This window comes from Physeter macrocephalus, chromosome 11 (genome assembly GCF_002837175.3).
Source record: "Physeter macrocephalus isolate SW-GA chromosome 11, ASM283717v5, whole genome shotgun sequence".
Classification (NCBI taxonomy): domain Eukaryota; kingdom Metazoa; phylum Chordata; class Mammalia; order Artiodactyla; family Physeteridae; genus Physeter; species Physeter macrocephalus.
The window spans coordinates 44,821,651-44,836,528 of NC_041224.1; the positions used below are offsets into that span (position 1 = coordinate 44,821,651).

The 14,878-nt window shown below is 37.1% G+C and overlaps 1 protein-coding gene across 2 annotated transcripts in view; it reads right to left on the reverse strand.

The window, feature by feature from the left end:
* DMXL2 (Dmx like 2) overlaps positions 1-14,878 on the reverse strand; it is a 188,962-nt gene that overhangs the window by 20,237 nt on the left and 153,847 nt on the right. Inside the window, exons 24-28 of one of the 2 annotated variants that reach the window (XM_024128767.3) lie at positions 9,123-10,198; positions 8,523-8,714; positions 6,466-6,542; positions 4,811-4,938; positions 2,505-2,753 (exon numbers count right to left, since the gene is read on the reverse strand). In XM_024128767.3, the coding sequence (XP_023984535.1) occupies positions 2,505-2,753; positions 4,811-4,938; positions 6,466-6,542; positions 8,523-8,714; positions 9,123-10,198 (1,722 nt within the window). Of the gene's footprint in view, positions 1-2,504; positions 2,754-4,810; positions 4,942-6,465; positions 6,543-8,522; positions 8,715-9,122; positions 10,199-14,878 lie in introns of both variants that reach the window. The other variant, XM_024128766.3, reaches the window with a different exon arrangement.

Consider the following 14,878-nt stretch of genomic DNA (forward strand, 5'->3'; position numbering starts at 1 on the left):
TTGACATCAGAAGTGAATGACCAAAGGTTTGGCTGAATGAGGAGTAAACTTCTTTTGCTAGACAGGTGTCAGGGAGGAGAAACAGTCTGGAGTTAGGGTGGGACAAGCCTGTGGATAGGAAGATGGGAGCTCATCCTATGGGCAATTCTCATGAAAGTGTCTTGAACTACACACATGATGAGGTATAGTCTGCAGGATCAATTAGAGAGGAAGGTGGAAGAATCTGACACAAGAAGGGCTAGTTCAGTATACTGAACTAGTATGGTGGGTGGTAAAGACCTAGAGGAAGTGTTAGAAATGAGAAATACATAAAAGAAGTATCAAAAGGTTTCAGAACTAATTGGATATGAGAGGACCAGAAAGAAGTCAGCCTGGTCCTCTTCTGAAGCTCCCCGTCATAGAAAATGATAATTCTATCTCAAGTTCTCTTTGATGAATATGACCACTTTTCACTCTGTCCATCACTAGGCTAAACCACTTTTACCTTTTTTTAACTGAGGTGAAATTTACATAAAATTAACCATTTTAAAGTGTACAATTCAGTGGCATTTAGTACACTCACACTGTTGTGCAACCACCATCCCTATCTAGCTGCAAAGCATTCTCACTACCCCAAATGAAAACCCTATACCCATTAAGCAGTCACTCCCCATTCCTCCCTCCCTCTAGCCCACGGCAACCACCAGTATGCCTTCTGTCTCTATGGCTTTACCTATTCTGAATATTTCATATAAATGGAAGCATGCAATGTGTGACTTTCTGTGCCTGGCTTCTTTCACTCAGCATAATATTTTTGAGGCTCATGCTAGCTATATAGCATGTGTTAATACTTCATTCTTTTTTTACAGCTGAATCACACTCCATTGTACTTAGATACCACATTTTGTTTATCCATTCACTCTTGATGGTAATCCACAATTATCTTTTAAAGTGGGCTATTCCCAGAGCCTCCCACATGGGCTCCCTACTTTTATTCTTTCACAGTCTATTCTCAACGTAGCAGTTAGAGTGGGTCTTTTGAAAACCTAAATCAGATTATGTCACTCCTCTGCTTAAAACCCTCCAGTAGTTTCCTATCTTTCTTTAGAACAACAATGATAGTTTTACATGACCCATGAAACCCTCAATGACCTTGGCCCCAGTTACTTATCTTACCTCATCTCTGACCACACTCCCCTGGATCAGGAAAGCCATTCTGGCCTCCACTGTAGTTCCTGGAAAAGGTCAAACTAGTCCTACCTCAGGACTTTTGCACTCACTGCTCCATCTGCCTGAAATGCTCTGGCCCCAGATATCAGCACGATCTGATTCCCAACTTCCTTAGGACTCTGCTCAAATGCTATCTAATCAGAAATGTGTCTTCTGATCACCCTAAATGAACTGTTCCCATCTCCTTTCCCTCATCATTCTCTGTCCACTCACTCTGTTTTATTTTTATCATAGTTCTTCTCATACCTGAAATATTATCACTTGTTAATTTATTGTGTTTACCTCTACTGGATGTAAGCTTCATGAAGGTAAGGGATTTGTCTGTTTCGTTCACTCCCATACCCCAAAAGCCTGGCATAGAGCAGGTGTAAGTAAATGCAAACATGAACACGTACTCAGAGGTTTAAGCATGATGATTTGATGAATGTATTACCTACCATGAAAAAATAATAGAAAATTCAGGAAGAGAAAAGAAGTGATTTGGGAGGAAAACTTTTAAATTTACAGTGGAGTATAAGTAGGTAGGAAGATGGAGATTAAGAGTCATCCACATGCAACAGGAGTGGAGACAACACAAGTCGATAAGACTGCCTACCTTACTCTGACTTACGTAGGAACCTATCCATCTGATGCGATCTTGGGCAGTAAAGACACAGGTTAGAACCTGTGCCATTTAAACTCTCTGTGCGACTAACTCCTCATCTGTAATATGACCATTTCTAAGGACGAATTAGACAGACAATTTCTGTGTTTCAGCGCCAAGGTGTAAACCTTTCCCATGGCATCAGTCTATATCTTACCATCCTACCATCTTAAAAAGCGGGCTAAAAAATCTATTTTGGTCCATAAGAAAAAAAAGAGGACAGAAAATGGAATTTAAAAACCATGTGCATGATTGGAACAGTCTTCTTGTCTATGACCATAAACTTAATCTGAAGCCAACTACTGGTATACTCTGTAAAGATTATGAGGATTTATTTAAATCTTCTTTCTCTAATTAAAAACTATCCATTTTCCATGACCTTATTCCTTAACATTGTCTCCTCGCTTACCATTACCTTTCCTTTTTTTTTATCCTCCTCATATTTGTCCTGGTTTACCAAAAAGTGTTAAACTGAAACTATATTCTTTATTCTAACATGAGTTTAGTTATTTATTACCCTAACAAGAGTGATTATACCTTAAACATACATGATTCTCAAATTAAAAATTCTTAAAACATTAAAAAAAACTTTTACTTTCACATTGGAAACTATTTACATTTACATACATTATTGGTATCAAATTTATCTTACCTGAAATATTTTCGGATTGTCTTTGAGGCTTCACAACAAGTTTTACACCTCCCCCAAAAACAGCAGCCCACATTCGATTGTTTAATGGGTGGGCTGCAAGTCGAAATAGTTCATTGGAGGAATTTGTGGCAAGAGCATGTATCAATAAACTTAAGTACACAGCAACAACAGCTTCACACAACAAAATGTTCAGTTTTGGCTGCTCTTCATCTTGGGCTGAACTCAAGAGATTAATAAGTGAACTCACACCTGTAAGGGTATATAATAAGAAGTATATCAGCATAAAGCTCCAGAAGGAAAAAAAAATCCAAATTTGCACTTTAACCAAAATTATGTATCTATATTATACTACATAGTGTGAATATATACACATGGAGATATATATAGATCCATAATTTGAGCAACAAAATAAATGATAGGAATGGTTTATAAGCTATAGAATAAAATAAGAATCCATTCATCCCTACTGATATAATAAATGAGTGAATAAATAAATTAAAGGAAGAGAAGAGAAAGCTCTTCCTTACAGAACAATTTCAACTAATACGTAGAAGGAAGGATAGAATTAGAAAATCACCATCTAGTAATCCCCACAGTAATATCTGATTCAGTCAGGAGTCATCACTGGATGCTATAATTAGTGGGTAAAAGTATGATATTTTACACAATCTCAAACATTCTCTTCAAAAGATACTCACTAATTGCAAAGGAAAAGAAAGTAACTTTACAAAGGAGAAATCTGGCAGAAACTACCATACAAAGTGATCAAAGTTAATGGCACCAGTAATGGGACCAAGTGGCATCATGTGTCTCTTGATATTTTACACTGAGAAGGGTACAATTTCTCTTCATAACCTGAATATAATACTAAGAAGACAGCAGAAAAACCCAAATGAAGGGACATTCTAAAAAATAATTGGCTAGTACTCTTCAAAAGTGTCAATGTCATGAGAGACAAAGAAAGAAGGAGGAATACATATTAGAGGAGATTCATGAGACAATACTACTAAATGTTACATGGAAGACAGTGGGACAACAGGTGAAATTGTCAAAAAATCTACAGATTAGAGAGCAGTATTGTATCAATATTAAGATGCTGAATTTGATAACAGTGCTATGGTTATGTACAATAAGAGAATGTCTGTTTTTAGGAAAGATAAACTGATATATTTAGATGTAAAGGGGCATCATGTCTGCAACCTACCCTCAAATATTTCAGAAAAAAGTATATATTCACACAGACACACAATAAGTGAGTGAGAGAGGAGGAGTGAATGACAAAGCAAGTATGGTAAAATGTCACTGTTTGGGGAATCTGGGTGAAGGTTACACAAGAATTGTTTGTACCATTTTTGAAACTTTTGTTAAGTCTGAAATTATTTAAATAAAAAGTCAAAACGACAACAATATGTTTTGAGAAACTTATGCATAAATGAATTTTAAATACACACTTGGAGTCTGTCACTTCCTTCTACTGCCACTCTTCACAATGATCATTAACATGTAACTACAGAGTTATAAAGCAAGTAGAGCAAAAGTTAAATGACATGGCAGACGAGGAAAGTATATTAAGAGAGTGGAGGGCTTCCCTGGTGGTGCAGTGGTTGAGAGCCCGCCTGCCGATGCAGGGGACACGGGTTCGTGCCCCAGTCCGGGAAGATCCCACATGCCGCAGAGAGGCTGGGCCCGTGAGCCATGGCTGCTGAGCCTGTGCTCCGCAACGGGAGAGGCCACAACAGTGAGAGGCCCGCGTAACTCAAAAAAAAAAAAAAAAACTATTTGGTAAAAAAAAAAAAAGAGAGTGGAGAAGGTTTGAAATAACTGATATGGAGAGTGAGAAAGAGCCAACCGGAGGAAGAGGACTGGCAGACACCATGATGTATGTGCCACAGAATGGTCACTCCTGTCCTAACATACATCTACACTCTTGAGAATAACTGTATTCTGATGTATCTGTGAAAAACAGCTCTGTGATACTGGCTCTCTAAGATTCTAATTCAGGATGTCTAAGGATAAGAAACATGACGTGCTCACCCTTGCAAAGGATGTTAAACCTTGCTTTTTTATGCTGGTCAACACAGCTGGTTTTTGAAGCCTTAACTTTCTGAGTCTTCAGACAACATTACCGTACTTAAGAATTCCTAATCCATGGCAGAAAACATCATCAAAAACAAACAAATAAAAAACTATTCACCAAATCCACAAACAACAACAATCAGGAAACCAGTTGGTAGCTTTGTAAAAAGGAGTTGCCAAATAGAAGATTAAAAAAACAAACAAACAAAAAACACCACTCAAATTCTCACCAGGCCATTGAGCAGGAGAAGAATTTGGTGTTGCATGTTCTTCAATGCTTTCTGTCCTTAGCCTTCGACGATCACTTAAAAGAAGCCCTTGATAAGCGATTCCTGTAAACTGGTTCCCTTCTGTCTGACTGCTAAAACAAGTAAGGTTCAGTTATTTATCGTCTTAATAGAGGTAACATGCAATTATACCCTCTACGTATTTATTTTAGATAACTGTAACAAAAACAAAACTCTTAAAACTGAGTTCACTGTTCTAATAAAAAATTATTTCAGAAAGTTCTTTAAATTAGTTACAAATATTTATCGATAGCTTTTTAAAACAAAATACCAAATTTTCTATTTAGGCAGATGACATTTAGTCATTAAAACCTTTCCCAAATGCCACCTAATACTTAAAAATCTTTTCTATATTCACTTATTTGTATGTTTTTTTTAAGTCTGCTGTAAGGAGACTACTGTTGGTACTAAGATATGTCAGAAAGTTTCAGGGCACTATTTTGTTGCATTTCTTAGTTCTGTAAAGTTGTGCAAGCTCAACTCTGAATTAAAACATCAACTAAAATCTGAAGAATTCTATTTTAGAAACACCTAGTCCTAAAGCCAAATGTGTCCAAATATTTACTTTCCTCATCTTTACGGAGTGGGGGAAGTACAAAAGAAGAAAATAAATCTGACTCCCTGGAGAGTCAATCACAGCCTAAAAACTAGAAAATACACATTTAAACAAAATTTATTTGGATTCTCATCTGGCGCATTTTAAGCAGTGACTGATATCAAACAAGTTGTCTTTGATCATTAAGATGACCACAGTCAACCAAACTCTTTTTCACTTATTTACATTTCCAAATTTTTGTAGTTACTTAGACATGGCCTTCTTAGGCTAACATCAAAGAACAGGCCATTTTGAGAGAGTAATTCCCTATGCAATAACAAATCTTCCCACAACAGGCTGCCGAATTTATAAGAAAAAAAATCTAGACATATGTGTAATATAATGTGATTCTATTTATATTACAAACTTTTCATTTATTAATATAATCCATTTAAATCTAGGTCATCTTTCCAAGTGGTTCAATTTCTTACTACTTATACTGCCCTAGTCATTAAAATACAGAGTATACACTGATGAAGGCAATTAGACATTTAACAAAAATTCAAACCATTACATCTATTGATATCACTTCTAAAGACATACAGAAATGGGTAAGTAAAACTGATTTTAATAATTCAATGTTAGGAATGTACTTTCTCATTTTTCAAAAGTTCTTCCGCTTTCAACTGAAAACCAAACAAACAGAAACTAATCTAATGCTAAAAGGAATAGTTCCTAAGGAGGAAAAAATAAGAAAACTTCATATCATAAATTACTTTGGATAGTGAACACTTCTTTTCTTGAAAACAAAAAAAAAAGATGGTGATGATAATTTTCCTTTACTATTCGTCATTTTCTATATGTCTCTGTTGTTACTAGGTAATAGCTAAACTAAACAAATAATTATTTTATTTCTCATTCTCATCTATTAAAGTACACATGGTGGTCATATTTGAGGATTTTTCAGTCCCTAGGAAGCAGAACTTTAATATAACTCTGGAACAGTTTAATGCTTTTGCTGTATTAATACTATTTGGGTAATTTTTTTTTTTTTTTTTTTTACCTGTAGCTATGACTGTCACATAATGCTTGGTAAATTGATGCAGAAAGTGATGCTGCTAGTGAATGAAGTGTGTGCACCTAAAACCAAAACAGCCACAATTACATTTTGTACTAACATTTCTACACAACAGTAGTATGTTAAAAATCAGAAAATACCCAGGAAACTAGCAATATCATAAATAAGACTAGGTCCTACATGAGACTACTAACTCTACCTTAAAGCTTCTAAAATAAAACTCATCCAATTCAATATCCATGCTCACAACAAAGCTAACTGATTCATATGCATCTTTATCAAATATTTATTACTGTGAGCCTGCCACTTAGCAGGCCCTAAGCAAAGTGCCAACGTTCACATTGCTGGGACTGTGTCCTAGCCTGCTAATGAACAGCTTAAATAGTAATACTCAAAAAAAGCAGAACCAAAATAAGCAGAGAATTTTCAGAGCTTTTATTTAAAGTTGCCTTATGAAAACTTCTCCTTGATGAAACGAAAAACTTGATCTTATCAGTAGGAATGAATTAAATGTTTAGAAAGTATATCAATCACTGTCTGAAATGGTTAATTTTCCAGAAAGCAAGTAATCCACTTAGTACTTAGAAGTAATGCAGTCTTAGAATTTTAAATTTTGAAAGTTTAAAAATTATCAATATAACATAAAAACCACATCCTACAATGCCACACTGAATAAACATTTTGAGACTCACACAATCTTAAAATTTGAAGGGATCTTAGAAATAGTTTCATACTTTTTGAAAGCTTATCCAAATTTCTAGGAACTAGAAATGTTTACTTAGAGCTTATATGCATTTTCTGCATTTTCTGCATTTCCATATTCACCTATCAAATAATTTAATCTCTGCTAAAATACTGATACAGATTAATTCATGCTATGGATTAGAAGTCTCTAATAGGATGATATGACCAGTAAACCTTGGGTCCTTCAGAAGAATGTACTACCAGAGATTGACTGTGCCTTTCAAACAAAAAAATAAAAATATTGGGTACCTGAAATGACATCAGCCACTGGAAGTGGAAAAAGCACAGTACAAATACACTTAGGCTAGCACAGTGGAAGTCTGGTCATCTCTCCAGATCCTGCCACACTCCCTACTGTTTCTTAGAATCTATCCATTTTTAAGTTTTCAGCATAGGATATAATTTTAATTTGGGGTAGTAACTCTGCCAAAACTCTAATTGCCCTAAACTATTCCACAGCCTCCAACAAAACACAATCATCAGGGAGACAGTAATGAGGGTACTTTCTCTGGGACTATTTCTAATCAATCATGGTTCTCTCAAAGATACCTCCCCTTGCACTTATATTTTCATAATATCCTGGCATCTAAGCAGTTATAAATATTTCTACTTAATGATTCATTTAAAGGAGATGGAGAATCCAAAGGAATATTTGGCAAGAATACTGTCTAGAAAATGAATTTTATTACCAAAATAGTATTTGCCTGTCTTAAAGGAAGATGATAACTTTTCCATAAGTAAGAAGAAACTATCATATTAACTTCAGGTATACAGCTAGTGGTTCAATATTTTTATAGATTATCCTCCCCTTTAAAGTTATTACAAAATAATGGCTCTATTTCCCTGAGCTGTACAATATATCCTTGTTGCTTGTCTATTTTATGCTTAGTAGTTTGTAACTCTTAATTCCCTACCCATAATGTGCCCCCCCCACACACACTTTGGTAACCACTGGTTTGTTCTCTATGTCTGGGAGTCTGTTTCTGTTTTGTTATATACAGTCATTTGTTTCATTTTTTAGATTCCACATATAAGTGATAACATAGGGTATTTTTCTTTCTGTCTGACTTACTTCACTTAGCTTAAACTCCATCCAAGCTGTGGCAAATGGGAGAGTTTCAAGAATGCTTACTTTCAAATTACATTCATTGGACAAATAGTCTTGAACTAATCAGACTGAGAAGGTAGCAGATAAGAGTACTGTAAAATATTTCTTCTAAGTTCAAATTGGAAGACAAGTATAACACATTTACCTTCTCAGTGTGTACAATACCAAATGATCATAAACTCTACATTACCTTCACATCTTCAATACTGGGATGAGGTGGTGTTTTCATCTGAACAATAGTATAAAGTATATCATGGATGTGATTATTTAAGTACAATACAGGATTAGCTATGACTGTTTTTGTTGAAGCAATACTTGCTGAAAGCAGAGGTAGGGTGGTAGGCAGTGGTAGTGGAGACTGGAGCTGCTTCACTGTAGTTTCCTGTGAGTGATAGGAGATTATTTTTTCCGTAGTTAAAATGAAGGACAAAAAAAGCAATTAATAGTTATATGATAAAAATACTGGCAGTAAACATCTGAGTAAAAGCAATATGTTAATGTGCCTGCTCACTTATTCTACAAAAATTGATTGCGTACCAGGTCCTATGCTTAGATGCAGAAGATGTAAAGATGAGTTTGACACAGCTGTGCTCTCAAGCTTTTAGCCTACTCCTAATTACCAAAACTTTTGTCTAAAAAGACCCATACAGAGTGTAAATATGTGCCTCCTATGAATAGAGGAGCTAATCACATTAAGATTAACCAGTAAAAAGAGCTTTACAACTATAAATGAAAGAGTTATTGAAATTATTAAAATAACCAAGATTGAAAACAAAAGTAAAGTCAATACCTGCTGTGATTCTTGTAGCAAAAATTTGAGTTCCATCCTTACTGAGGCCAGACCACCACCTTGGGCCCCATGAAGGCTACAGTAACTAAGAAACACTCTGAGGAGATCTTGGTTCTTCTGCAACCACAACTTCCGTCTTTCTGCATGCTCTCGTTTAGCCTGTAGTCTCCGCCTTTCTATTTGGTGCCACTCATAGGAACCAATATCTGGTTTGTCCACCATTTCTTCCTGATCCAGAATATCACTCTCTACCGTGGAACACGTTTTACTGGCATATTCTTTAATAACTGATTCATGATTACATATTTCATGCAAGGCAGCAATTTCCTTTTCAAGCCAGTTATAGAGTTGAAATCTGAGTTTTCCACCATCTACTTCATAACCTGTAGCCAATGTTCTTAGTTCAGTCATAAGGATCTTTAAACAAGCTCTGAATTTTAGTTGTTCAGCAATCACATCAACTTCAGAATCACCTTCAAGGCAATCCTCTTCCTGAGGAGTCAATAACACATTAGGGTCTGGGGCTTCCTGATCTTGTCTATCTTTTTCCCTGACATCTGTACTTTTCATTACTAAACCGACAGCATCTTCTTCCTCTTCTTCTAAGGCACTATTGTGCTCTTCACCCCAATCAAGAGTAAGAGGTTCCTCTTCAACTTTTACTATTGGCTGACTCCAGTCAATCTGTGATGAAGTTACGTTTGACCAATCAATTCCAGAACTTCTATCACCATCACTCAGAGTTTTTGATTCTGAAGGTACATCGTCCATCTTTTTAGAAGTGAAGTCAGGCTGATCTTTTTCTGAAGGTAAGGCAGACACTTTGGTAACTTTTGGAATTTTGGAGAGTACCTCCAAGGCTAAAACAGGACATCCAACTTTAAAATGAGCATTTGCTGTAGTAAAGAATAATTTTCTTTCTATGAGATTAATTTTATCAACAAAGTTCTTCTCTGTTTTGAGACCTAAGGTTACCAAAGTTCCTTCAGGGGAGGCAAGGTTTCTTCGAATAAGCAAAGGATGAGTTCGAAGGTAGTTGTAGAAACTAAACACCACTGGGTTACAAGATTTGATAACTATAGAAATCAAACAGATACAATCACAAGGTATTATGTTAACCTGTAATTATATTACAAAAGAATAAAATATGTCAGCATTTCCTCAAAATAAAGGACACTTAAATATTAACCTAGGATTAGTTAAACTATGATATACCCACAAAATACAGCTAAAATAAAAAGAATTTCCCTGTTTTGCTATGGAGTGATATCCAGAATATATTAAGTAAAAGAAGATGAAGAAAAGTATATATACTAAACTACCTTATATCTAAGAAAGTAAAGAGGGAACACATACACACATTCTCACACACACGCACACTTGTATTTTTTTAAATAGAAGGAGAACACACAATTTTTTTTTCAATTGGTCCCCTAAAAAAGGGAGGCAAGAACAGGGTAGAGACGAGGAAAGAAGCTAGATTTCTCTGAAAATACCTTGATTTTATTGTTTTTATTTCAAAACTACTTCAACATTTTATATAATTCTAAAAGAAAATTAATTTTTAAAAATTCACAATAAAAGCAAAATTAAATTATTCTTTGTATCAAGTTGGTAACATAACCACAAGAGAGGAACTATAAAGTGACTTAAAAATAAGTAATTAAAAAAAATAAGTAATTTGACTGAACATCCTTAGTGGGATATACTATCAAAACAAAAAGAACTGCAAAGAAGGAGACCTTCAAGATGGTGGAGGAGTAAGACGTGGAGATCACCTTCCTCCCCACAAATATATCAAAAATACATGTGCACGTGGAACAACTCCTACAGAACACCTACTGAACGCTGGCAGAAGAACTCAGACCTCCCAAAAGGCAAGAAACTCCCATGTACCTGGGTAGGGCAAAAGAAAAAAGAAAAAACAGAGACAAAAGAATAGGGACGGGACCTGCACCAGTGGGAAGGAGCAGTGAAGGAGGAAAGGTTTCCACACACTAGAAGCCCCTTCACTGGCGGAGACTGCCGGTGGCGGAGGGGGGAAGCTTCGGGGCCACAGAAGAGAGCACAGCAACAGCGGAGAGATTCCCACACAGAGGATCAGGACCAACCAGCACTCACCAGCCCGAGAGGCTTGTCTGCTCACCCGCTGGGATGGGCGGGGGCTGGGAGCTGAGGCTCAGGCTTCGGAGGTCAGATCCCAGGGAGAGGACTGGGGTTGGCTGCGTGAACACAGCCTGAAGGGGGCTAGTGCGCCATGGCTAGCCGGGAGGGAGTCCGGGAAAAGTCTGGAACTGCCTAAGAGTCAAGAGACCACTGTTTCGGGGTGCGCAAGGAGAGGGGATTCAGAGCACAGCCTAAACGAGCTCCAGAGATGGGCACGAGCCGCGGCTATAAGCACGGACCCCAGAGACGGGCATGAGACACTGAGGCTGCTGCTGCAGCCACCAAGAAGCCTGTGTGCAAGCACAGGTCACTCTCCACACCGCCCCTCCCGGGAGCCTGTGCAGCCCGCCACTGCCAGGGTCCCGTGATCCAGGGACAACTTGCCCGGGAGAACGCAAGGCGCGCCTCAGGCTGGTGCAACGTCACATTGGCCTCTGCCGCCGCAGGCTCGCCCCACATCCGTACCCCTCCCTCACCCCGGCCTGTGTGAGCCAGTACCCCCTCTTCAGCTGCTACTTTAACCCCATCCTGTCTGAGGAAAGAACAGACACCCTCAGGTGACCTACACGCAGAGGCGGGGCGAAATCCAAAGCTGAACCCCGGGAGCTGTGCGAACAAAGAAGAGAAAGGAAACTTTCTCCCAGCAGCCTCAGGAGCAGCAGATTATATTTCCACAGTCAACTCAATGTACCCTGCAACTGTGGAACACCTGAATAGACAACAAATCATCCCAAAATTCAGGTGGTGGATGTTGGGAGCAACTGTAGATTTGGGGTTTGCTTTCTGCATCTAATTTGTTCCTGGCTTTATGTTTATCTTAGTTTAGTATTTAGAGTTGATTATCATTGGTAGATTTGTTTACTGATTTGGTTGCTCTCATCCTCTTTTTTTTTCTTTTATATATATAGATATATTTTTTTTTCCTTTTTCTCTTTTTGTGAGTGTGTATGTATATGCTTCTTCATATGATTTTGTCTGTATAGCTTTGCTTTTACCATTTGTCCTAGGGTTCTGTCTATCCATTTTTTGTTTTCTGGGTTTTTTTTGTATAGTTTTTAGCACTTGCTATCATTGGTGGATTTGTTTTTTCGGTTTCCTTGCTCTATTCTTTCTTTTTTTATTATTACTTTTAAATTTTTTTAATAATTATTTTTTATTTTAATAACTATATATTATTTTATTTTATTTTTCTTACTTTGTTTCTTTTTTTCCTCCCTTTTCTTCTGAGCTGTGTGGGTGACAGGGTCTTCGTGCTCCGGCCAGGTGTCACGCCTATGCCTCTGAGGTGGGAGAGCTGAGTTCAGGACATTGGTCCAACATAGACCTCCCGGCTCCAGGTACTATCAAATGCAAAAGCTCTCCCAGAGATCTCCATCTCAATGCTAAGACCCACTCCACTCAATGAGCAGCAAGCTACAGTGCTTGACACCCTATGCCAAACAACTAGCAAGACAGGAACACAACCCCACCCATTAGCAGAGAGGCTGCCTAAAATCATAGTAAGGTCACAGACACACCAAAACACACCCAACAGATGCAGTCCTGACCACCAGAAAGACAAGATCCAGCCTCATCCACCAAAACACAGACACAAGTCCCCTCCACCAAGAAGCCTACACAACCCACTGAACCAACCTTAGCCACTGGGGGCAGACACCAAAAACAACGGGAAGTATGAACCTGCAGCCTGCGAAAAGGAGACCTGAAACACAGTAAGTTAAGCGTAATGAGAAGACAGAGAAACACACAGCAGATGAAGGAACAAGGTAAAAACCCACCAGACCATACAAATGAAGAAGAAATAGGCAGTCTACCTGGAAAAGAATTCAGAGTAATGAAGGTAAAGATGATCCAAAATCTTGGAAATAGAATTGAGAAAAGACAAGAAATGTTTAACAAGGACCTAGAAGAACTAAAGAGCAAACAAACAATGATGAACAACACAATAAATGAAATTAAAAATTCTCTAGAGGAATCAATAGCAGAATAACTGAGGCAGAAGAACGGAAGATAAAATAGTGGAAATAACTACTGCAGAGCAGAATAAAGAAAAATGAATGAAAATAACTGAGGACAGTCTCAGAGACCTCTGGCACAACATTAAATGCACCAACATTCAAATTATAGGGGTCTCAGAAGAAGAGAAAAAGAAAGGGACTGAGAAAACATTTGAAGATATTATAGTCGAAAACTTCCCTAATATGAGAAAGGAAATAGTCAATCAAGTCCAGGAAGCACAGATAGTCCCATACAGGATAAATCCAAGGAGAAACATGCCAAGACACATATTAATCAAACTATCAAAAATTAAATACAAAGAAAAAATATTAAAAGCAGCAACGGAAAAATAACATATAACATACAAGGGAATCCCCATAAGTTTAACAGCTGATCTTTCAGCAGAAACTTTGCAAGCCAGGAGGGCGTGGCAGGACATATTTAAAGTGATGAAAGGGAAAAATCTACAACCAAGATTACTCTACCTAGCAAGGATCTCATTCAGATTCAATGGAGAAATTAAAACCTTTACAGACAAGCAAAAGCTAAGATAATGCAGCACCAGCAAACCAGCTTTACAACAAATGCTAAAAGAACTTGTCTAAGCAGGAAACACAAGAGAAGGAAAAGACCTAGAATAACAAACCCAAAACAATTAAGAAAATGGTAATAGGAACGTACATATTGATAATTACCTTAACATGTAAATGGATTAAATGCTCCCACCAAAAGACACAGACTGGCTGAATGGATACAAAAACAAGACTCGTATACATGCTGTCAAAGAAAGACCCACTACAGACCTAGGGACACATACAGACTGAAAGTGAGGGGATGGAAAAGAGATATTCCATGCAAATGGAAATCAAAACAAAGCTGCAGTAGCAATTCTCATATCAGACAAAATAGACTTTAGAACAAAGACTTACAGGAGACAAAGAAGGACACTACATAATGATCAAGGGATCAACCCAAGAAGAAGATATTACCTTTTCCAACCACAATGTTATGAGGCTAGATATCAATTACAGGAAAAAATCTGTAAAAAATATAAACACATGGATGCTAAACAATACACTACTTAATAACCAAGGGATCACTGAGGAAATCAAAAAATTCCTAGAAACAAAAGACAATGAAAACTCGAAGACCCAAAACCTATGGGATGCAGCAAAAGCAGTTCTAAGAGGGAAGTTTATAGCAATACAATCCTACCTTAAGAAACAAGAAATATCAAATATAAACAACCTAAACTTACACCTAAAGCAATTAGAGAAAGGAGAACAAAAAAACCCCAAAGTTCACAGAAGGAAATAAATCATAAAGATCAGATCAGAAATAAATGAAAAAGAAATGAAGGAAACTATAACAGAGATCAATAAAACTAAAAGCTGGTTCTTTGAGAAGATAAAAAAAAAATTGATAAACCATTATCCAGACTCATCAAGAAAAAAAGGGAGAAGACTCAAATCAATAGAATTAGAAATGAAAAAGGAGAAGTAACAACTGACCCTGCAGAAATACAAAGGATCATGAGAGATTACTACAAGCAACTCTATGCCAATAAAATGGACAACCTGGAAGAAATGGAC